Source organism: Pseudochaenichthys georgianus, chromosome 7, assembly GCF_902827115.2.
Source record: "Pseudochaenichthys georgianus chromosome 7, fPseGeo1.2, whole genome shotgun sequence".
Classification (NCBI taxonomy): domain Eukaryota; kingdom Metazoa; phylum Chordata; class Actinopteri; order Perciformes; family Channichthyidae; genus Pseudochaenichthys; species Pseudochaenichthys georgianus.
The window spans coordinates 41,151,633-41,177,359 of NC_047509.1; the positions used below are offsets into that span (position 1 = coordinate 41,151,633).

Genomic DNA, 25,727 nt, shown 5'->3' on the forward strand with positions numbered 1-25,727 from the left:
GCTGCTGCCCTTCGGGCCTGTCGGTACCTTGCAACTGCCTCGGGAGTCCCCCGGGACAACAAATCCCTGAAGGCCTCCTTCTTTCGTCGGACGACTTCCCTGACCACCGGTGTCCACCAGGAGGTTCGAGGGTTACCGCCCCTTGAGGCACCTAGGACCTTGAGACCACAGCTCCCCGCCGCGGCTTCGGCAATAGAGGCTTCGGCAATAGAGGCTTTGAACACCGACCACTCTGGTTCAATGTCCCCAATCTCCACAGGAATGCCCGAAAAGCTCCGCCGGAGGTGTGAGTTGAAGGCCTCCTGTACAGCTAATATATATATATATATATATATATATATATATGTATATCTTAATTAGTTTTATATAACAATATATTTTTGAGTGGGCTGTATCTGTCGAAAACTGCTGTATGCACCTCCCTTACGAAATGAACTATAAATGAATTATAGTATTACTATAGTATACTATAAGAGTTGAATAGTGTCCTTTAGTAAGTTTGTATTTTTCACCAGCTATTGTATTACTATAGTTTTTTCTGTAGTGCCATTTTATTAGCTATGTATCTAGATCTTTGTAGTATTCCTATATTATTTTACTACTCTCCTGCCGGGAGTCCTGCCAACCCTGTGTCCTGTGCCGTTGGAGGCCCCGCCGACTACTCTTCTGCCGGGTATCCTGCCAGCCCTATGTCCTGTGCCGTTGGAGGTCCCGCCGACTACTCTTCTGCCGGGGGTCCTGCCAACCCTATGTCCTGTGCCGTTGGAGGTCCCGACGACTGTTCTCCTGCCGGGGGTCCTGAAAAACCCTGTGTCCTGTCCCGTTGGGGGTCCCGCAGACGGCTCTTCTGCCGGGGGTCCTGCCAGCCCTATGTCCTGTTCCGTTGGAGGGCCCGCTGAGAGTCCTGCCAATCCCATGTCTTGTTCCGTTGGAGGTCCCGCCTTTACCTGTCTCGTCGGGGGTCCTGCCAACTCTTGATCCTCTTCCGTGGGGGATCCTGCCGAAGCCTGTCCCACCGGCTCGGGTTCCTGTCCGGCCAACACCGGGTCCTGCCCGGCCTCCGGAGCTGTCCCGTCAGCGCCTTCCTGCCCGGCCTCCGGAGCTGTCCCGTCAGCGCCTTCCTGCCCGGCCTCCGAAGCTGTCTGTTCTTCGCCCTCGAGCCCGGTCCTCTGAGAGCTGCGGTCTTCACCTTCGAGCCCGGCCCCCTGAGAGCCGCGGTCTTCGCCCTCGAGCCTGACCCCCTGAGAGCCGCGGTCTTCGCCCTCGAGCCCGGCCCCCTGAGAGCCGCGGTCTTCGCCCTCGAGCCCGACCCCCTGAGAGCCGCGGTCTTCGCCCTCGAGCCCGGCCCCCTGAGTGCCACTCTTCGCCCGCATGCTCGGCCCCCTGACTCTTCCTGCCGCTGCCTTCGCCCTCATGCTCGGCCCCCTGAGTTTGCCCGCTGTGGTCTTCGCCCCTCCATGGACTCTACCTTGCCCCCGGGCCGTCCGCCCGAGACCCCCACCTTGGACTTTGTCTTGCCCCCGGGCCGTCCGCCCGAGACCCCTTCCGGGCCCTCCGCTGTGCTCCTGGGCTGTCAGCCCAAAACCCGTCCTCCAGACCCCCTCCACCCACCCTGGTGGCCCTAGTGTTGTGTCCTCAAGTCCTCAGGGTCGTTCTTTAGGTGGTGCAAACAACAGAGAAGATGTGTAGTGATGTATTGCTCATTTTAACAACACCTTAATATGTTTCAGAGTTTCTGTTGTCACACGAGGGGGCTTTACTGTGGCTTTTCCTAGTCGGGAACAAACTTTTAATATACTACATGAATGCAGCACAAATGCCATATTGTGCAATTCCAATAGAACTAAAACCTCATTTGCATATCCGCCTTATTATATCTGCTACAAAATGTCTTAGCCCATGCTTCACCCTTACCCAAAGTGTTATGAAAATCAGGTTACTAGTTTTTCTGCAATCCTGCTGACAGACAGAAAGAGCTGAAAACATGACTTACTTGGAGGAGAAAAGAATCAGCATTGGTTTTAAAAAGTCCCACATTGGATCTAACTAAAACAGTGACAAACATGTGTGTGCCGCCCTTTGCTTGCAGATCACAGTACAAACATGATACATGTTCTGTCTATCTCTGCTCTGACGAGTCTGGATCTTACCTGTCCACCTGTCTTCCTCTCAGGTGTACACGTTCAACTCAGTGCGTAAATCCATGTGCACAGTGATCAAGCTGCCTGATGGCTCCTTCCGCATCTACAGCAAAGGAGCCTCTGAGATCCTGCTGAAGAAGTGAGTGGGGGAGGAGGTGTGGAGGGGAAATGTGATAGTGGAACACTGATTATTAGATTGTCTAATTAAATAGAGAATGTAAAAGACCAAAGATGCTTGGCTCACGAGTGTTTCTGTCCTCTAGGTGTTCCTTCATCCTGGATACCAATGGAGAAGCACGCACTTTCCGCCCACGTGACAGAGATGAGATGGTCAAACAGGTGAGACTTGATGAATTAACATTCCAATGTGCTGAATAGTATCTTTAAAATATCTTTAATTTGGACCTGGTGAAATAGGGTTTGAGATGCATATGACTACTTGCTACATCAGTCTAGTTGCATGTGAGTACAATCTTTAGCAGCAAAACACATGTTTCAATTCTTCACATAGCAGAGTAGCCTATGCAGGCTGCACAAGGAAGGAAGGTTACATTGACTGACAGGCTGACTGACATAAATGGTTCAGGATTAACAGTTTTGAACAACTTTCTTCCAGCTCAGTAGTTCAGTTTGCACTGTAGCAGCTTTGTGTCACCTGCTCTTTACATCATACGCCCCTCTGCTGGCTGCAGCAGGCCTGGGGCTTTTCCCTTCATCCCTGTCACAGAACATTCTCACAGAAGAACACAAAAGGTCACCTGACACAAACTTCCCCCTTGTGTTTAATCCCATTTGTGTTCATCAGATTATGGGAATGTAAATGAAGCAGTCTGTGGTTTGATGCGGAATGAGATTTTGTGGACCCCCTCCCTGAATAACAGGTGATCGAGCCCATGGCCTGTGAGGGGTTGAGGACCATCTGCATCGCATACCGTGACCTGCCGGGGAATCCAGAGCCAGACTGGGAGAACGAAGCTGAGATAGTGACGGAGCTGACCTGCATCACTGTGGTGGGGATAGAGGACCCTGTGCGGCCTGAGGTAGGAGCAGGGCAGTCTGGGTGAGACTAGTTCCACTCTGAGACAGTACTGTCTTTATATGCAGTCCATACTGTGTGAATAATTATAGTTCTGATCACTTATTTTGTTGGGGGATGAAAAGAAAATCGCAATTAATGTAGTTATTGTCATTCTAAGACCATTGTATCCATCATAATAATGAACGAGCACCATCATATTTTGTTTTAGTAGTAATTGGCTCTATTACAGTGTATTACAACTTATCTTTAGATTTTAAATTGTGTTCTCTATATAATATACTTTAATATATCAAGTGTTTTTTAATCTAATTTAATATTCAGATATTAAAATTAGAATGTGAAAAAAATATAAAAATATCAGAAAGAAATAATATAAAAGCACACAACCTAAATAAAACAAAACATATATCTGCATCATGTTGGCTCAAATGTCCACACACTTATATAGATCTATTTCATGTTATAATCTAGATGAATTGTAATTGTAACTGTCTCTCTAAGGTACCAGAGGCCATCCGTAAGTGTCAGCGCGCAGGCATCACGGTGCGGATGGTGACGGGAGACAACATCAGCACAGCCAGGGCCATTGCTGTTAAATGTGGCATCATCCAACCAGGGGACGACTTCATCTGTATAGACGGCAAAGAATTCAACCGACGAATCAGGAACGAGAAAGGAGAGGTGAGCTGGGGTTGAGTAAAGTTACATAAAAGTGGTTCCTTTAGTGTTGCCACTTCCGCTTATGATCTGATAACGCCTCTGTCTGTCATGCAGGCATTATATTGTGAGAGGATTTTCTACTCAGAGAACATATAGGTGATGTGAAATCTCCTTCCCTTGGTTTCCTGCTTATGTCGTGGTGGAAGGCAATGAGAGCTCGGCTACACTATCAGTAAAAGCATGTTCGAGACCTAGAATAATTGATTTCTTCTGACAGTCTGCTCCTCCAGTCTGGTTGGTTGCAGTAATGCACCAAATATTTGGTTGCCAACTGTCAGAACTCCTCAAAAAAATGTCTTGATTGAGACCATGGGTGTTTCTCAATGTCGAGTACGCTTGCTTGGTAGCACATGTCTTCCGAGCGTCTTGCTTCAGAAGCGAGGCAAGAATACTTCCTGGCATTCGGAAAACGAAGAGTGGAACAGGCTAGCAAGTGTGCAGGTGTGCGTCATATGAGAGGCCCCGCCTTACATTTTCCGCCACAGATTTGGGGAAATTGGTCCGTGCGCAAAGCATTGTGGGGATTTTAAGACCGCGGAGTCTACTCATGTGCAGCCTCGACATTTCTCCAAACGAAGTCCGCCGGGCTCGGTAGAATTCCAAGTATGCTGGACATTGGAACAGTTCTTCGGCGGAACTCGATGACGTAGTATGCTTGAAATAGTGGCTCTGGAGCAGCTTTACTCGAGATTGAGAAACACCCTGTCGTGGCTTCCTTCCTTGTCTTTACATCAAGCCACTAGGTATTCTTTCTTTCTTGATAATGCTTATAACTTCATAACTTAAAGGGTACTTGTACGGTTCGTATGTACGTGTACGGTACGAGTACGCTTTAAGTTATGAAGTTATAAGCATAATGTAAAGACAAGGAAGGAAGCCACGACATTGTTAAAAACTGTTCCTCGACGGCGTCTCTCAACAGGTTACCCATCACTGTGGCTTTAGCACAGGCGCCGTGGGAATTGTAGTCCTTTATAGTGCGTTGACTACAGATGTCACAATTAGGTGGCCTTTCTTATACAAATCTAAATACTGGCTCCAACACACCCCATTACCTTCTCATGGCCACCTTTGCACTCACGATGCCTAGACTCTAGAGTTGCTATTGAAAATGTGTAGAAACACTCAAGTGATACCAAAAAAGCAGCAGCACATCCCCAGCTGGCACTGCAGCGGCTAGAACCAATTCCTAATACTTTATTCTCCATCCAAGATCCAAAAGTGACATCTATTGAAAGAAGAGAACAGCTAATAGGTTCTTTATGATGTAATTAATCATCACACTCTTTCCCCCCTTGTTTCTCTCCATCTGACAGATCGAACAGGAACGCATTGACAAAGTCTGGCCCAAACTTCGCGTGTTAGCTCGATCCTCGCCAACGGACAAACACACTCTGGTCAAAGGTGAGCTTCAGCTTTATAAACAGATTCATTCACACACACTTGGAGCCCATCTGACCCCCTTTTTGTGTCCAGGCATCATCGACAGCACGGTGTTAGAGCAGAGGCAGGTTGTCGCAGTAACAGGAGATGGAACCAATGACGGACCAGCTCTGAAGAAGGCTGATGTTGGCTTTGCCATGGTAACCTGAAAGAGTATTCACCAATAATGTGTATTTATTGTTCATACCTTCTGTAGCTACAATAATGCATTATTGCATCCCCATTTTGAAGAATCTGCTAAGCAATTTACTGCTCAGCAAAATATATTTTAGCCACCTTAATAAGTGGCTTCAGTTGAAGCATACTTATCATTTTGTCAATGCACCTTGCTGTCAGACATCTTGTTGACGAACAGAGGACATAAACAAATTAACCCAGCCAAACTGATTTGTATTGGGGTCTACAATCTGTTTTGCAGCTACCCAATCCACAGCAGTACGTCATTTACCCTCTACTGGTACTGCTGTGTGTTTCTCCAAACTGGGGGTGTGCTGACCCCCATCTATTGTAGGTTATACACTATGCTACACTAAAAAACGTTTTAATAGTGTGGTTTAATAGTGGTTATATCTCTCACAGGCTCCGCCCTCTACTGGACTCTATGGGTACTCCCCTGTATCCTATTCATGCACGCATTCCTTCACTGAGACTGCCCTAAACGTAGGCGGTCCCTGGGCGTGCCTACCTGAATGCGCGCGAATCCACTGCATAAGACGCGGCCTCGCCCCCTCACTGCTATCCCTTTCTCTTTTAGCTAAGCAGCTATTGAGTAACTGAGTGAGAGACAACGGATAGAAAGAGCAAGAAAAAGTTTTCTTTGGACAACGAATCGAATATGGACTCACCTGAGTCACCGTGTCCTTCGTGTCCGGGTTCTATCGGGAGTGACGATCCCCATACTCGGTGTCTGGGGTCTGACCATGCGGCGGCTAACCTGCCTCCATCAGCAGTCTGCAGCACCTGTCGGCTATTGACCCGATCCAGCAGAGTGGCGGTGTTCGAGGGATGTTACGTCTCGCCGGTGGAAGACCCAGAGCTCGACGTGGTGGAGATGGAGGACCTCGTGCATGGAGTGCCCTTTGTTTTCGCCATCCCAGCAGCCCGGACGGGTCCTGGCATCGGAGTGGAGGACGATGATGACACCTCGTCGTCCGGGATTTCGGCTGACCGCCAGGAAGGCCATCAGCAGAGGTCGGCTCGTCAGGACTTCTCGGCGGTAATGGCTATGGCGGCGGAGCGTGCAGGCTTGCCGCTTCCCCCACCGATACCTCCGAGGCCGGTGAGCCGCCTGCGTCAGGGCTTCTACGGCACGGGCCGGCCTTTGTTTCACCCCCTCTGCCAGACATCTGGCGGTGTGTGGAAGCCACGTGGCGGCAGCCACTGAAAACGAAGGCTACGGTGGCTACTTCTACGGCACGGGCCGGCCTTTGTTTCACCCCCTCTGCCAGACATCTGGCGGTGTGTGGAAGCCACGTGGCGGCAGCCACTGAAAACGAAGGCTACGGTGGCTACTTCTACGGCACGGGCCGGCCTTTGTTTCACCCCCTCTGCCAGACATCTGGCGGTGTGTGGAAGCCACGTGGCGGCAGCCACTGAAAACGAAGGCTACGGCACGGGCCGGCCTTTGTTTCACCCCCTCTGCCAGACATCTGGCGGTGTGTGGAAGCCACGTGGCGGCAGCCACTGAAAACGAAGGCTACGGTGGCTACTTCTACGGCACGGGCCGGCCTTTGTTTCACCCCCTCTGCCAGACATCTGGCGGTGTGTGGAAGCCACGTGGCGGCAGCCACTGAAAACGAAGGCTACGGTGGCTACTTGGGCAGGAATCCTCAGGGTGGAGGGCCACTCAGACACGGAGTGTCCCGGTGTGCCCCCGCTGGAGGATAGCCTGGCGGCCCATCTGCTCCTGCCCACGCTGCCGCGTGACCGAGAGATGCTTGAGTTTCTGGATAAGATATACAAGCTCGGGGTGCAGATGGCAGCGGCGGACAGGCGGACAGGGCCTTCCCCACGGGAGTCCGTGCACACTCTACACGAGCCATGGCTATATCAACAGCCTTATTTAGTGGCGTAAGTGTGGAGGACATATGCACGGCGGCATCTTGGTCAACACCAGGCCCCTTCATTAAGCTCCTTTTCATCGTCTGTGCTTGCTGGGGCAACACAGGACTGGTGAGGAGGGAGAGGGGGGGCTGTGGGTCAGGGGGTATCTGACCCCCTCCCCGGACGTAATGTGCTTATGTTTCCCGGGCCCCCGGCCCCGGGGGATGTAACGCGCACATGGGCCCATAGGGGCTGGAGGTTTTCCCCTGCATTAAGGCAAGAGGAGGAAATCCTCTACGTTTTGGCACACCTCCGCGGGGTAAGCGCATCAGGGTGTGCCCGGCCAGCTGCAGCCTCTTTCTCTCTCCTTGGCTACGGCCGAGGGAGAGGTGAGAGAGGCGCAGCGGCTACTAAATAGAAAGCCGGTCCGAAACAGGGGGATGGAACGGTGTTCTCGCGGGACAGCAGAGCGGGTATACATCGGCCTGTGAGAGATATAACATAGGGTTACGTATGGTAACCCATGTCATATAAGCACAGCTGAGCCCTCTACTCATGGAGCCCTGCTGCCCTATGCTACTGAGCTGAAGAGAAAGTAAAGGGATAGCAGTGAGCGGGCGAGGCCGCCTCTTATGCGGTGGATGGGCGCACATTCCGGTAGGCCTGCCCAGGGGGCCGGCTACGTATAGGGAAGTCTCAGTGAAGGAATGCGTGCATGAATAGGATACAGGGGAGTACCCATAGAGTCCAGTAGAGGGCTCCGCTGTGCTTATATAACATCCATACGTAACCCTACGTTATGGTCACGGACCTTTCTCACTTGCAATTGGAGTCAGGGCAACAAGATATTCACACAGTAGCACTCCAACATCATTTGAGTGTTTGCGTGAATCATGTGACGAGTGTCCGTCTGCTCCTCACTGTCTCATTGTGTGTCAGGGTATTGCGGGGACGGATGTGGCTAAAGAAGCGTCTGACATCATCCTGACTGATGACAACTTCAGCAGCATTGTGAAGGCGGTGATGTGGGGCCGAAATGTCTACGACAGCATCTCCAAATTCCTGCAGTTCCAGCTCACAGTCAACGTAGTGGCTGTCATCGTGGCCTTCACCGGGGCCTGCATCACTCAGGTGACACATTTATTAATAAACATACACATTGACACACGTGCATTCATACTCAGTCACAGAGACGGCACTTCTGTGAACATCACTCACCCTCTATCTGCTACAAAGCAAAACGCTACAATGCTTTTAATGCATTTTTCACACTAAGCATGTTTAGGGCTGCAGAGACTGTGTCTGTAGGGCTTGGCATGGAAACCAGATGGTCCCTGGTTCAAGTCCCAGAAGGGAACGAATATGGAGAGTGGACAGGTGCCAGTTTGTTTCCTGTTACCAAAACTAAAAGTACTTATAACTGAGGCCCTTTTTCAGAATCATATATATTTGATTGCTTGATTGTGAAGAAGTATTAAGATCCTTTATTACATGGCTTAGTTGAATACTCGATTCTGATTGGTCAATTCAGATCACGTGACACGTTGTTAATCCAGTACAGACAGACCGCTGTCAAGGATTTATTGACCGTTGTTAAGGACGCTGACATCTGCAGAAAGAAGTCCGGTTGATTGAACTGTATACAGTCTGGCCGAAAAGCAAACTGAACTAGTACAAGAAAACAGGAGAAGTAACGGGGCAGAAACATCTCCTTTTTACGCAACGGTCCAGAGATAGACATCAAACGGTAACACATATGCAGTTGCCAGTTCATTTGGCATCAGGGCAGGGATATCTAGATACTTTCCAAGGTTTGACATCATGAATTGTGCTACTTTTAAAGCAAGCAACGATGTTTTCAAATCTGTAATCAAAAAGGTCCACAAAAACGCTATCGAAGAGAACACCGTTCAGGTGTTCTCTTCCCCATAATGACCGCCTCACTGCACATTATCCCTTACTTACTTACTTACTTACTTACTTACTTACTTACTTACTTAAGTAAAAGTAGCAATACATGAATGTATAAATACTCCATTACAAGTATATTTCCAACATTCCTAAGTAAAGGTACAGAAGTATTATCAAGAGTATAACATATAAAAGTACAAATGCAGAAACATTTCCTGCATATGTGATTTATTATTAAATATGAGATTATTTTTCATATTGTAGCATCAGGTAGTATTTTACTGTCTCAGACAAACACAATTTGTATACACAAATTATTGATTCTAGGAACTTTTTATTATATAAATTGTATAATTGGTTTATCCCCCTTAAACAGTCAATGTATTGGTTTGATTTGAAAGCGTATCACATGTTTTTAATGCAACATCTTCATCTGAAAAGTCACTAAATCTTGATAAATAATAAATTAATTAATAAATGTTGTGGAGTAAGAGTATAGAGTAGCATATTGTGAGAATACTCAAGTAAAGTACAAGTTCCTCAAATATTTACTTTCCACCACTGGTTGTCCATCAGGAAGACACATGAAATGTTCTGTTGTCTATAAATCGCACAGCTATCTTTTACTCAACATCTTTTGAAAAGGCATATCTGACACCGGTTTCTATTTGGGTTAAGATGTTATATTAAAATCATAGTGAAAATGTACTAAAATACAATGCATTGATTTAAACAGTGGTTCCCACCCTGTTGGCTTGTGACCTCTTACACAATACTGGTCCCTTTGTCACACTTTCTATGAGCTGTAAACTGTTCTAAAGGAATCAGGGTCTTCCTACAAACCCCCGTGTGTGTGTGTGTGTGTGTGTATGTGTGTGTGTGTGGGTGTTGCTTGGTGACACAGATGTTTTGTTACACTCTCTGCAGGACTCTCCTCTGAAGGCGGTGCAGATGCTGTGGGTGAATCTCATCATGGACACCTTTGCTTCTCTGGCTCTGGCCACTGAGCCCCCCACTGAGGACCTGTTGCTACGGAAACCCTACGGTCGGAACAACCCACTCATCTCACTGACCATGATGAAGAACATCGTGGGCCACGGAGTGTACCAGCTGATCATCATCTTCACCCTGCTGTTCATAGGTACGTACACACGCACACACACACACACACACACACACACACACACACACACACACACACACACACACACACACACACACACACACACACACACACACACACACACACACACACACACAGGAAGGAATACAATTTAATGTACTATTAAAACAGCCAGAAATAACCAGCTCTATCATTGGATGATATCAAATATATATAAAAAAATGAAAACAATAATTATTGATTTAAAAATAGTATGAAATATGAAACTGTATTGTAATCTGGGCATGGACATGTATTTATATACTTACACACATGGAAACCTACCATCTAAGTTTTCAGTTAAAATACCGTAGTATTTGGGTCCCTGACCAAAAGCGCTGAACTGGATGCCTAACAGGAGGGCTATGCTTGCTGCCCTCCCACCTCCACTCATTTGGTTTGATTTCATTAATGGTCTGTATGAATATTGAATAAGTAGAATTAAAAACAATATATATATATATGCTAATAACCAAGAATCCAGGACAAGAAAAACAAAGCTTTGGTGTACACATTCACACGTCACATGTTATGTTACAGTGGTAATGGGTTATTTTTCCAGCAGCCTATCCAACACACTTCCTAGTGTACAACACAGCTGATAATTGTGCCTTTTTTCTCTCTTCCTGCTTCTTGCACCAGGCGAGCACATTTTTAACATCGACAGCGGCCGCAACGCCCCGCTCCACTCCCCGCCCTCTGAGCACTACACCATCATCTTCAACACCTTCGTCCTCATGCAACTCTTCAACGAGATCAACGCTCGCAAGATCCACGGAGAGAGAAACGTCTTTGACGGCATATTTGCCAACCCCATCTTCTGCACCATCGTTCTGGGAACCTTTGCCGTGCAGGTAAGGATTACCGCCCTTTAATGTTTCCATACTGTTTGCTGGAGAATATTGTAAGAGGTTTGTTTATGAATTGATGTGGGTTGTGATATGTTGTTGTAAAGTACAGAACTCCACCTGACTGAGCATCTCTAGCACTCAGTTAAATCTGACCAGGCTTCTTCAGGTGATGACTTTAGGGTCGACAAAGGTATGTTGGCCAATTGGTTTGTGGTATTTCCAGGTAGTTTAGAGTGCACACCAATGAAAAACAAAACATTTTAAAGAAACATGTTCTACCATCTATCAGTTCAGTACATTTATGTCGAAACGGCAATATTGCTTATTGCACTGCCTGTATGATAAATGGTATTCTACTGCATATATGTGGCCACGTTATTATTGCAATCCAATACAACAGCTTGCTCTTAGTTTCTATCCTTACAACTTTATAAACATTTTTTAATTGGCACTGTAAGAAAAGATATTAAGTTTGCAGCTAATTCTCAAATAGTGTCAATGTCCTTTTCGAAGCAGACCTATACTAGTCAAATGCCTGGTTTCTAATTTCCTCTGTTTGATACAGTAGGAATATCAGGTAAGCATAAGCATTTAAAGCGTTGTTACTGCATCACATTGTTATTCTCAACTCCATATGCCCTGAGTTTGTTCCAAAGGCATTTCCCAACATGGCTTTGTTTGTGAAAGGATGCAACGGTGAGTGAAGCAAGCAGGACCCAAATGCAGATAACGCTGAAAATGCCTTTATTTCAAGCATAATCTAGACAACTTGCACAAAACAGAACACTCACCGGTGACCTCAGTCACCAACAAAAGACGAACCAACACTGAACACAGGAAGAGCCAAGACTAAATACAGGGAGGGGTAATCACGAGACGAGAAACAGCCGGGCAGGGCCACCGGGGTGGGTGGAGGGGGTCTGGAGGACGGGCCCGGAAGGGATCTCGGGCGGACGGCCCAGGGGCAAGGCAGAGTCCATGGTGGGGATCTCGGGCGGACGGCCCGGGGGCAAGGCAGAGTCCATGGAGGGGTGAAGACCACAGCGGGTGAACTCAGGGGGCCGAGCATGAGGGCGATGGCAGCAGCAGGAAGAGTCAGGGGGCCGGGCTCGAGGTCGAAGACCGTGGCTCTCAGGGGGCCGAGCATGAGGGCGACGACCGCGGTACTCAGGGGGCCGGGCTCGAGGGCGAAGACCGCGGCGACGGAACAACTCCGGAGGACGGGCAGGAAGGCGCTGACGGGACAGTTCCAGAGGCCGGGCAGGAACCGTAGCCGGTGGGACAGGCTTCGGCAGGATCCCCCACGGAAGAGGACCAGGAGTTGGCAGGACCCCCGGCGAGGCAGATGGCGGCGGGACCTCCAAGAGAACAAGACCTAGGGTTGGCAGGACCCCCGGCAGAACAGTAATCGTCGGGACCCCCAACGGGACAGGACATGGAGTTGGCAGGACCCCCGACGAAACAGGTGTCGGCTGGACCTCCAACGGCACAGGACATAGGGTTGGCAGGACCCCCGGCAGAAGAGTAGTCGGCGGGGCCTCCAACGGCACAGGACACAGGGTTGGCAGGACCCCCGGCAGAAGAGTAGTCGGCGGGGCCTCCAACGGCACAGGCCATAGGATTGGCAGGACCCCCGGCAGGAGAGCAGTCGGCGGGATCCCCAACGGGACAGGACATGGAGTTGGCAGGACCCCCAGCGGAACCTCCAACGGCACTTGAGAAGGGACTTGAGTGGGGACTCTCTCTCTCTCTCTCTCTCTCTAGAGAGAGAACTCGAGAGGGATCTCGAGAGGGAACTTGAACGGAGACTCGAGAGGAGACTCGAGAGGGAACTCGAACGGTGACTTGAGAGGAGACTCGAGAGAGGGCTTGAGAGGTAACTCGAGAGGGGACTCGAGAGAGAGAGAGAGAGAGAGAGAGAGAGAGAGAGAGAGAGAGAGAGAGAGAGAGAGAACTCGAGAGGTGATTGGAGAGGGGACTCGAGAGAGGGAACTTGAGAGGAGACTCGAGAGAGGGCTTGAGAGGTAACTCGAGAGGGGACTCGAGAGAGGGCTTGAGAGGTAACTCGAGAGAGAGAGAGAGAGAGAGAGAGAGAGAGAGAGAGAGAGAGAGAGAACTCGAGAGGTGATTGGAGAGGGGACTCGAGAGAGGGAACTTGAGAGGAGACTCGAGAGAGAGGGCTGGAGAGGTAACTCGAGAGGTAACTCGAGAAGAGAGGACCCGAGAGAGGACTCGAGAGGGGACTCGAGAAAGAACTCGAGAGGGGACCTGAGAGGGGACCTGAGAGGGAACTCGAGAGGAGGCTCGAGAGGAGGCTGGAGAGGGAACTCGAGAGGAGGCTGGAGAGGAAACTCGAGAGGAGACTCGAGAAGAGACTTGAGAGGGGACCTGAGAGGGGACTTGTGTCGGTCGGTACGCCGACAGGACACGGGGAGCTGGCGTCGGCTGGAAAGCCAACAGGAGACGATGTGCTGGAGTCGGCCGGTACGCCGACAGGACACAGGGAGCTGGCGTCGGCCGGAGAGCCAACAGGCGACTAGGAGCCGGCGTCGGCCGGAGGGCCAACAGGAGACGAGGGGCTGGAGTCGGCCGGTACGCAGACAGGACACGGGGAGCTGGCGTCGGCCGGAGAGCCAGTACTGGAGCCGAAACTGGAGTCGAGACCATGGCTACTGGGGCCGGTACTGATGCCGGAACCATGGCTGCTGGGGCCAGAACCATGGCTGCTGGGGCCAGAACTGGGGCTGGAACCATGGCTCTTGGAGCTCGGGCTGCTAGCCTGGACTGGCGACTCCTTTTCTTAGGAGCCTTTTGGAGGCTCCGTGGACCTCCAAAAGCCAGACGAGTTCCGGAGAACGGCTCCTGGACAGGAGCAGGATATGGGGAAGAAGCAGGGCTTGACTCCGGACGGAACACACCGAGACGTTTGTAGTCAGCAGGCTGGAAATCACACACCAAGAGGAAGTTCAAAATCCAGCCAGGTAAGAATTTCACCAAGCCTGGTTTCTCCATAGCCAACCGGTGCGCCTCTACCAGAGCAGCCTCCTTCTGCAGAACACTGGACGCTCCCTTCCACCAATCATAGCAGCAAGCCAAATACAAGGAAAAATGTTGTAATTCCACCTCAAAAGGATCATCTGCTGGGTCCATTTCTTGGTTGGTTCGTACTGTTACGGTGAGTGAAGCAAGCAGGACCCAAATGCAGATAACGCTGAAAATACCTTTATTTCAAGCATAATCTAGACAACTTGGACAAAACAGAACACTCACCGGTGACCTCAGTCACCAACAAAAGACGAACCAACACTGAACACAGGAAGAGACGAGACTAAATACAGGGAGGGGTAATCACGAGACGAGAAACAGCCGGGCAGGGGAGGAGAAACACAAGGGCAACAGGTGAACACAATCAGACAATTAGACACACCAGGGAAACTAACGACGGGGAGGATAAACACAGGGAGAGGGACCAGACAATACACAAGGGAGACAGGGAGAACCGAACAGCAAAATAAACCCAAACCTAGACATACAAAACTAAAAACGTGACATAATATGATAATCGTGACAATAAGAGCTTCAATGGATTCTACAGATAGAGGTTGCATTTCGGTTATGGCCTGTGCTCACTTGATCACCTTCTTATGTAGTATATTTAGTACAAGGAAGGAAAAGGAATTGGATTATGTTTAGGCCTGACATTGCCTCTCACAATGTAACCGGTTTCACATTTCAAGCTTTAAGAGTCCAACATTACCAACAAAAGGCGAATTGTTTGTTGAATTGACTCACAGAGAATACAGTACAATGCATTAAGCAGCGAATTTTGCATACACAAAAACACAGTCAAGCAAGCAAATCTGAGTTAGTGATAGAGAGAAAAAGGGACATTTTCCAAAGCTCGGTGCTCGTGGTACTCTGAGGAGAAAGAAGAAAAGAGAGAGCTGGAGGGGACGGAATGTGATATGGAGTGAAAGAGCAGCACATGCGGCTTTCACAGCAGCGCTTTTCCCTTTCTAGCTCCGAGCGGGAGCTTTTCTGGTTCAGCTCCGGTTTCCCTTTTCTGCTCCCGCTCTGTTCACACCGCCCAGAGCTGCCGCTGCTGCGTCATGACGTCACCGTTTACGTGCCTGCTTCATAAAATCCAAACCGCGCGGAAATCCCTCACATCGACAACAACAACAATGGCCGATTGTATTGAAGCGCTGTTCGCTTTGGTTATCCTTTTACGAAATGAAATGGAAGGCATCGGACGACTTTACAAGGGACGACTTTACTTGGAACTTTACAAACATCACATGCCCCTGCCCCCGCCTCGACGTAAGAGAGACGTAAGCGACGCCGCCTCTTAGCTCCGAAGCTCTTGCCTCTAGACCGATAATATTTTGGAGCTGGAAGTGAACCAGATTCCGGAGCTAAGAGGCGGCACCTCTGCAGTGTGAACAGGAAAAACCGGTACTTTTCAGGCTCCAGCTCCGAGCCGGAGCTGAAAACGCGTTGGTGTGAAAGAGGCATTTGAGAGGGATTTGGAAATGTAGAGATGAGAGAGCTGGTGGCAGCTTGAGAGTTGAACGAGGGAGATAAGTAAGGAATGGATCCCTCCTCCCTGTAGGAAGATATTATGTTACGTGATACACTGTATCATACTCCCAGTGAGATGTATGACTGAGTAGTTTGGTGTCAGGATGATGTGTCACTGATAAACCTTGCCTTTGTTGTAAATGATCATGTTGCTGTTTAAAATACCACGCTTCATCCACTGAGAGGCCGGCAGAGGCAAGCTTACTGTGGTCTCAGATTTAAGGTTTCAACGCTTATAATTCAGAACTGTTTCATAGTGACACATTTACATTTGAATCATAAATACCACTTAGATACTTTAAAAAGAGGATCCTTTTATTCATATTGTTATTAGACATTCAATCATTTCTACTTTTTAACTAATCCTTAAAGCTATCAGAATATATTTAGAAGGAAACTGGCATAGGTATTATAACTCCAGTCCAAAACTGACATTCATAGCTCAATTTAAACATTTCTAGCCAATTGTATTGAACGGACCGTGGTTGCTATGGTTACCTGTATCCCACCCGATCCCACCATGTGAAGAAACATTGATCTTAACAAACCCTTCCGCTTACATTACAAACAATGCAATGTTTGTGGCACAGCCCCACCTAGTGTCAGCAGAAAGTATTAAAAATAATGATTACAAAAATCATGCAAAAAAATAATTAAAATATATAAAATATATTTTAAGATCATGTTTAATCATCTGATTCGTCTGTACATTGCTGTTTTAGTCTGTGTTCTAATTAGTGTCTGCAGTGTGTGCCTATTGAGCTGTTTAGAGCCATGTGGGACAAAACCCGATCATGCCCCTCCCTCTAAGTGAACGGTGACTGTAAAAACTACACTGCGCATGCTCAGAATATTTTCCTATTTCATGTGTGTGGCAAAAAATAATGACCATAGGGGCATAGAGCTGCCATCCCCACCATACGTCATCTCACATCATTCAGAGCTGATTGGCTGTAAGTATGTGTGCCGCGAAAAGTGTGGTGTGTGAAGAGGAGACGAGAGAGCTGCAGTGACGCGTCCTAAAACCCGGAAGTAAGCTGTGCATGGCTTCCCTCGACAAAAAAGCAACGAGATTTCTCCATAGGATTTTAGAAAATAGCTCACATGTCTACCCTACTTTTATAATTTTTAAATCATAAAACTATCGATTAGATAAGATTTATGATAGACTTTTGAAACTACAAGAAGATAAGGAGGACTTTTACAAAAAAGTAATAGAGATTTTTGTCCAGAAGGATAGGCAAATGGACTTCATCTTCATGTCAAGGTAAGACCGCAATTTTATTGAAAATGGGATCTTACTAAGAGAGAACAATTCAATATTTAAATGATAAAATTACATTTTTTGGGTATCCTTTTGTTGAACTATTAATTGAAGCATCAGAAAAAAAAGCTTTTGAAAATAATATATTTTGATTTAGGTCATATATAGTATTTGTAAACCTGAAGAGTCAGTGCCAGTGCCAGCCATGAACCTCACTGCAGAAGCTTATAGACATCTAAGTTTTTTGTGCCCCACCACTTTTGTACATGTAAAAACGCCACTGGGTATGACCACTAGCTTTAGTGGCTAATGTTAGCTAATATAGTAATAGCTTCGTGCTATTATTATATCTTCTCTTATAGTGGCTAATGTTAGCTAATATAGTAATAGCTTCGTGCTACTATTATATATTCTCTTATTTGTGTACAAAATGTTGCTGCACGTCCAAGCTAGCAGGATATGAACACTCTTAAGCTAAGTGAAAATAGCATGTTTGGTCCTGAAAAACCACAAAAATTCAACTTTTATACTTCAGTTTGGTCAAAATTAAACAAACGTGTTAGCAAGTGAGCTTTAGAATTGTAGGTAATTATTAGGTTACCTTTGGACAGAGCCTGCGAGCTGTTTCCAGTCTTTATGCTCAATTAAGCTAACTCTTCCTGGCTTTTGCTTTAAATGTTACAGGCAGACATGACATTTGTATTCATCTTCTCATCCAACTCAGTAAGGAAGTCAATAAGCATATTTACACAAATGGTCATATATTGCTTTAAATAACACTTAAACGTGGGGTAGGTAATTTTGGAGAAACCAGCTTGAGTGCGCTAGAATTTGAAAATACGCAGCCGGAAAAAATCTGCCACTTCCTTACAGAGCCCCTCCTCCAACACACACGAACGCGCACATGACCAATGAGGGCACGAGATAAGATGGAAGGCTGACAGGCAGGTAGGCCGTCCAGCTATTTTATCCGGGCCGACTAAAATGATTGGTCGTGCTTTTTACATTTTTTTATGTATTTTTTGTCAAAGCACATTGCTATCGGGAGCATTCCACGTGTATCTCGAGCCGGTTTCTCAAACTTACCTACCCCACCTTTAACTCTTATGAACGTTTTTACAATGCACATTGGCTAGGCATTCTCAGAAAAACACCAACTTTTAGAATTTTTACAATTTTTACAACGGAAATTGTGCTCTGAACAGCTTTATACATACTGGCCACCATGCTCTCCTCATTACATACAGGCTCATACATGTCTATGACCTGATGAAAGTCTAATCGTAAGAAGACGGTTTATGATGGTAATAGCCAATAAGGAGGAGCCATACTTCATGAATAACTAAATACAATACTCAACCACAACATGTCATTACACATGTTGGTTTGATCGGATGCAGCAGGGATTACATACTTCAGGGTTTCCCACACATAGACTTTACTTGGGCGGGCCGCCCAGTTATATTAACGGCCGCCCAAGTATATTTTGCGACCCATTTAGGTTTTGTTTTTTTATCCGTCCGCGACCACGACGATCTGCGATCGATTAACTTGTGGACAAAGATCCCTCGCTCTACGCCTCCTGTACCCAGTCCCGGACTGGCCATCGGGAGGACCGGGGGGTTTCCCGATGGCCTGGCCTGTTAAGTGGCCTGCCTCACACAGGGTGACTGGCTGTCTACATGATGTGGTCTGCCTCACAGGGTGACTGGCTGTCTACATGATGTGGTCTGCCTCACAGGGTGACTGGCTGTCTACATGATGTGGCCTGCCTCACAGGGTGACTGGCTGTCTACATGATGTGGTCTGCCTCACAGGGTGACTGGCTGTCTACATGATGTGGCCTGCCTCACAGGGTGACTGGCTGTCTACATGATGTGGTCTGCCTCACACAGGGTGACTGGCTGTCTACATGATGTGGCCTGCCTCACAGGGTGACTGGCTGTCTACATGATGTGGTCTGCCTCACACAGGGTGACTGGCTGTCTACATGATGTGGTCTGCCTGACAGGGTGACTGGCTGTCTACATGATGTGGCCTGCCGACATGGCCACTGTCATACAGATCATAAATCAAAGCCCTTGATTGGTCTCTGTGTGTCATTCAAGCTCGGGATAACCTCAGCTCAGGTGAGGTTAAGGACTCTGACACCTAATAGTCCGCTCTCTGGTGCGCACCAGATGACAGTTTGTTACATTGTTTCATTTTTCAGAAGGTTCGGTTTGCGTTCACACGGGCAAAACTCAAACGGACTATAAACTTTAAACACAAGTCATGTGCTCGGAAATGCTGTTCAACCATTGGTCGGACATTAAGGGGGTAAAACGTAAATCCTGGCAATTTCTACCGGAGCCTCCGCCATGGAGCATCGGCACTTTCGGCAGGTTATTCTCATGCGGCTGTTAACCTGGAGATCAACAGACACTAGCAGCCCGCGCATATGATTATATAATCAGACAACATCGGTTAAAAAAACATTATAACACATATAATGAGAGACGTTCTGCAGTAAGGAGGGCGTTTCACCGACGACAGATGTTCTTACTTTTATGTAGCTGACGGAGCATTTTTACTTTACACGACACTGTTCAACACTTCATTCTGCTTCACTCTTTAACTAAACAACCGCGGATGTCTTGAAAGACTCTTTCGCTAAAGATTTTTGAAGATATCCGCGTTCTTGTGACACGTAAATACTGCGGACTATGTTTTGGTGCGGACTGCGTTCACACCAGCAATGAACCGCTCCAGAGTTCGCAAGCAAGCGCTCCGAGACCACCTATTTTAGCGGACCAGAGTCCGATTGTTTAGTTCACTTAAGAGGTCTCGGACTGCGTTCACACCGACCCAAATGAACCGCACCAAGCGGCTAAACGCACCAGGGTTCGATTCAACCGGACTATACAACGCACAGTCTAAGTTCTCAGTGGGTCTCAAACGGTTTGGTCACCATTTATGTAAACACATATTTCCATTTGAAAATCACATATGTATGATAGGTTCCTAAATACGTTTACAATTTTTTTTCAATAGTAACCCATGTCCATATGTTTATTTTTGGGTAGTAGATTTAAACTATAGGGCTATCACTATGGGCCCTGCCTGTACCTGTTCGCTCTGCCATCGCGTGAAGGGTCTGCTAACAAGCGACCAACAGAAAGGTTCATGTTAATGTCGTTGCACGTCACAAAGGCACGTCACGTCACCTCAACCGCCACCCCCCCCACCCCCCCAAATATATTTCAAATCTCTGGGAAACACTGTACTTTATACTTGAATGGTGACAGATGAGAAGATAGAGGTGTTGACACAACCTGGCTCTGTTTTTCTATTCACAGACAGTTCTGTTTCCTCCCTCCACGGTGTGTGTACTGTATATGTGACTGTCCCTTTCTGTGTTTCTGCTGCAGATCGTGATTGTGCAGTGGGGAGGGAAGCCCTTCAGCTGTGCTCCTCTCAACGTGGAGCAGTGGCTCTGGTGTCTGTTCGTGGGGGTCGGTGAGCTTCTCTGGGGGCAGGTAAGCAACCTACTGACCTAGTGTAGTCTGACAGGCCTGCTTTACATGGCGTTTCTCTCAGGTGAGGCTAAGGAAACATTTTCCCACCCAAGCCCCTTTTCTTCAGGACAAAACCCCACACATATCTGGCCTTTGTCTTGATTGGGAAAGATTACAAACAGGGTTAATTTCTGGGACAAATTACCACTTTTAATCAGTTTTTATCTGATAGACAATGGAAAAAACATGGCACTTTTCTGGTGCAATGCTATCCAAGTATGTCTCTGTCCAAGCACGCAGGGCCGGCCCTGACCAATTTGCTGCCCTAGGCAATATTTTAGCTATTTTTATTATTTCTTTCCATACATTTTTTTTTTGCGCCCCCCATAGGTTGATGCGCCCTTAGCATTCGCCTATACTGCCTACGCCAAGGGCCCTGCAAGCCCGGCTACAACTTTGCAAAGATTTTGAAAGAGTGACACATTTAAACGTAAGACAAAAGAGAATCAGAAGTAACTACTGTAAAATGTTCACTGTTTAATAACACTGTTTTTCAGGCGTGTTTGTGACGTTTACATAGATAAAAAACATAGTGCATATTTATCATTGCAATAGGAAATAAGTCTATCACCTTTTTTAAGCAGGTTTTCCCACATCTGGATAAATCGCTATACTGTACTCGATACTTTGGTGCAAAAGAACATGGCTTAGATGACACCACTAAACTCAAAATGCTTTGCTTCTTTGTGTTAAATCAATCTTGTGTTACCTGATCCATCATCTGTGTAAGATTTAAAAAGAAACCACTGCTGCTCAAAAACAACATAGTCTTCTGGTCGAATAAGAATTGAACAAACGTTGCTTTAAGGTGATTGCCACGGTGCCAACGGAGCGGCTGCCATGCCTGAAGGAGGCGGGGATGAACCTGGATCCCGGGGACGACGAAGGGGAGGACATGGCCGATGATGAGGAGGAGATCGACTGTGCTGAGAGAGAGCTGCGCCGCGGACAGATCCTCTGGTTCAGAGGCCTCAACCGCATCCAGACCCAGGTACTGTTCCATCAACACAACCCTAAACCAAACGTCCTGGAATAGAGTCCAGGTAAAAGCTCAAACAGCAGCGGTGTTTGGTCCTAACACACACGCAGTTTGCATAAAGTCAATCGGATACCAGGGCAATGAGGCAGAAGTATGTACATAATGATTTAGGAATATGAATCTGAGTGCTATCATTTATCAGGGGGATTGTTTTATTGTTATTGTTTTATTGTTTTATTCTTAAAAAACTGCCAGTATCATGGTATTTACACACTAATATTAGAGACTTTCAGAGATGCTTTATTTTCTGTAGACACACTTTAAGTTGAGTATAAACACTGTATACTCTTGGAAAGGCAATCTTTCTCTCATCCTGTCTGATTTGTTCTTCTGACTTGTGCCAAACATAATGATTCCAGTCATTTCTCTCCCACACAGCTCACCTTTCTGCTCTGCTTAAACCTGATGAAATGGCTTAATCTAACTTGGAAGTGGTGTTTTAGAAACTCATGAGAGAAGATACATCTATAATTAGTGTGTGTGTCGCCACCTGTGTTGCACATGTGTGTGTAAGTGTGTACACTTCGTATACAGGCTAAGTAGACAGGCTGTTGACTTGCTGGATTGCTTTAATTGGTTGATTCTTGCGTTTTGTCAGAATGTCCATTAAGACAGCAAAGCAGCATCAACATGAGCACTCTGCTCACAGCCTCCTGAGCACTCTTAGTTCCTGTCAAGAGTCTCTGCTTATCATTGGGAGGTTTGGTCTGAGTGTGCAGACAACACACACACTCAACCTCATCCACCTCACACAGTCATCATCTATAATTCTTTTTTTGTATTATCTTGACTATCCTTACAAGAGACTTTAATGACCTCATTACAATTGTTTGAATGCTTGTTTTTCATGAATACAATGTTCACTATAAGAAGATTTGTGTCCTGCTGATGAAATACACATATTAGTTTCTTCACAAATGCAAAGCGATTTCATTTAGCTAGAGTTTAAACCTGAGACAAAAGCTTCTTAGTATTTGTAATATCCCCTAGTTGGGGTTAGGTCCTAATAAGTAAGATAAGATAAGATATACTTTATTAATCCCGAATTGGGAAATGTCTTCATCGCAGCAGCATGTAAAACAAGTATTGCACTTTTTTTGGATTAATTTTTATGAATTTTAACAATTAAGCATTGATTTTGAGAAGTAGTTCAAAGATGATGTCGTAATAAAGGGTCAATTGACAATTGAAGAGCTCGTTGAAAACGAGATTAATCATCTGATTCCAAATAAATACGTAAAACAGCAGTTCAAATAGTTTATTTTAATTTCCTCAACATAGCAGTGCAGAAAGACAGTATAAAACAATGCTCCATTCTCTAAACTAGGAGTGTCCTTTTAGGAGCAGTCTGTCACACCAAATGCCTGAGTGAAATGCTATTCAGCTTATAATCAGAATCAGAAACGGGTTTATTGCCAGGGAGGTTCACACATACGAGGAATTTGACTTGATATCATGTCAATAGGCCTACTTACTCAAAATCAGCGACCTAGCTCGTTACTATTGCTCAAATGTGTCTGCAATATCAAACGGTAAACATTATACAGTGGTGCAGTGGTGATGTATTTTTGGGCTCCCACGGTAAAAGCATTGGATGTTCTCATTGGACTTTGGGACATTACAGGAAAATGTCAAACACATGTTGGTGATACTGACACATTTTGTTCAGCAGGATAATCTCCACATAAATACACAACTTTTATGATTTTCAAAGCGTGAATGCAGTAGCAGGTGGTAAAAAGCTAAAACACTAACAGGGCTGAGCATCACCACCGCTAAGCTAAAGGCGGCTAATGTTAGGCGTGATGACGTTTAGTAGTTTATTTAGTCACTTGTTAACAACCAACATTTGTATGACTCAAAGACGCTTCAGACATTGACCAGTGGGGTATTTCCTGATTTGTAAAATATCAATAAAGAAAAAGAAAATCTGTTTACAGTTCTGTTTCATATCGTGTTGAGAAAGGTATCCATAGATCTCTTCATGTTGCTCTCAAAGTGCACCAGATGGATGCTTTTAATATAAAACAAATCTTCCCGGGGGAGCATGCCCCCGGACCCCCCAAGAGGAGGTTAGGTCCACCCCCTACTTAAATCATGTTCAAATGGATAGGATACTAAATACATTTGCTCACATCTTGTGTCCATATATTTCTGTTTATTGCCAGCTAAAATCTTGCCTAGGGCAGCAAATTGGTCCTGCCGACATCTAACCAAAAGCGTTGATTTCGAGACCAGGGAAGCGGTTGGGCTTACATTTCAAGAAAAGCCTTTCAAGCTAAGCATGAATTAACAGCTTCCAATCATAAAACTTGATCAGGTCTTTGCGACAGGACACACTGACAGAGACGAACACCACACCCACACACTCAGGCCGGCCCTCACTGAGTGCTGCTGTTTTGTCTCTGTCCTGCAGATGGAGGTAGTGAGCACGTTCAAGCGAAGCGGTTCGTTTCAGGGAGCGGTGAGACGGCGCTCCTCCGTGCTCAGTCAGCTCCACGACGTAAACACTATCTCTACCCCCTCTCACGTAGCTCTCTCCACCGCAACAGCCAATACCAGCCCAGCCCCCGGGAGTGAGTCCGCCGAACGCATGTACACACACACACACACACACACACACACACCCACACACCTTTACCTGCACTCATACCTGCAGTCCTCTCTCACTCTCACTCAGTTCGCAGACACAAACACACACACACTGCTGCACGGCACGTGGACTGCAGTCTTTTTGACTCTATGGTTGTGTTCCCCTCCGGCTCGCTCGCTGCTCGTGTGTGTGCAATGTCTCCTCTTTCTTTTCTCTTATTCTCCCTTCAAACAGCACCCAGTTCTGAGCGGCTTCTGGTCTGATCTGGTCTGGTCCAAAGTCCAGTGTTGGTCCCAGCCCAGAGTTTGTTTTGTTGTTGAGTGTTGCTCGGTGCAGGAGGCAGCCTGCTGTTCTCTGGCTGGGGAACGGTGTCTAAAGGAAATACACTGATGTTCAAAAGAACCAGAAGAAGTGAAGTGACGAGGCCTGAAGTTCAGAGAGCAATCGGCTGCTCCTCCTGCGCCGCATGTTATTTTCCTGTCTGTGAATGAGGTCAAGCGTGGTTACCGTGGTTACCGTGGTTGAAACATCACTAATGTAAAGGAGTTGTTGTAATTCTGTGACTCCTAATTATTCGTAGCAATGATGAGATTCCACTGCCATAGAATTCATACTCATTACCAAATGGCTGCTTTCACATGGCTTCTGAATTCTCTAAAGTGTAAACCTTCGAGTATAAAAGCCCCATCACTGCTGCTTCCAAGAATCCCGTTCAAAAGGGTTCCTCGGTCACTACTGCTTTCTTTCTCCTTCCTTTGCTCCTCTCACTTACGTCCGACTGTTGTCACTGGTTGTTTCTGTAAGGGTATTTCCAGCTCCACACGTTTGGCTTCAGATGTCTCCAAAAAGTCCTGATTTTTCTCTCTTGCAGTCTGTTTTGTTCCTCTTTCTTCGTGACAGTTCTCTCCTCTCTCTAATACTCAGAAGATATTACAGGTGTTTGCAGACATATTCTGTGAAATGTATTCTTATTGTTCTTCACAAGTATAGTTGTTCTTTTGTAGAAGTATTTAGATTTCACCAGATCTAAATACGGGCTCTTGTGTAGCGTACTGATAAGGTTCCTTTAGTAGATTTCTATTCATTTTTTATTTGATTTATACATCTTACTTTGTCCTTTACCTCGTCCCTTTGAGTCGTCCTCCCATCTCCTTTCTCGAGTAGCGTCCACCCCTCATGTCTTCTCTTGATTTCTTTGAATGTCAGTTCCGCACGTGTCTGTTTGCAAGTGTGTTTATGTGTGTGCATCTGCTGGCATATCCGTGTGTGTGTGTGTGTGTGTGTGTGTGTGTGTGTGTGTGTGTGTGTGTGTGTGTGTGTGTGTGTGTGTGTGTGTGTGTGTGTGTGTGTGTGTGTGTGTGTGTGTGTGTGTGTGTGTGTGTG

General features: G+C 46.7%; 1 protein-coding gene across 1 annotated transcript in view; it reads left to right on the plus strand.

Annotated features, from left to right (window-relative positions):
• Positions 1–25,727, plus strand: part of atp2b3b (ATPase plasma membrane Ca2+ transporting 3b) — a 61,558-nt gene that overhangs the window by 23,895 nt on the left and 11,936 nt on the right. Inside the window, exons 13-23 of the mRNA XM_034086228.1 lie at positions 2,174–2,280; positions 2,405–2,480; positions 3,023–3,181; positions 3,682–3,861; positions 5,217–5,304; positions 5,377–5,483; positions 8,326–8,517; positions 10,225–10,438; positions 11,102–11,313; positions 20,566–20,673; positions 21,521–21,703. Of these exons, the coding sequence (XP_033942119.1) occupies positions 2,174–2,280; positions 2,405–2,480; positions 3,023–3,181; positions 3,682–3,861; positions 5,217–5,304; positions 5,377–5,483; positions 8,326–8,517; positions 10,225–10,438; positions 11,102–11,313; positions 20,566–20,673; positions 21,521–21,703 (1,626 nt within the window). The remainder of the gene's footprint in view (positions 1–2,173; positions 2,281–2,404; positions 2,481–3,022; positions 3,182–3,681; positions 3,862–5,216; positions 5,305–5,376; positions 5,484–8,325; positions 8,518–10,224; positions 10,439–11,101; positions 11,314–20,565; positions 20,674–21,520; positions 21,704–25,727) is intronic.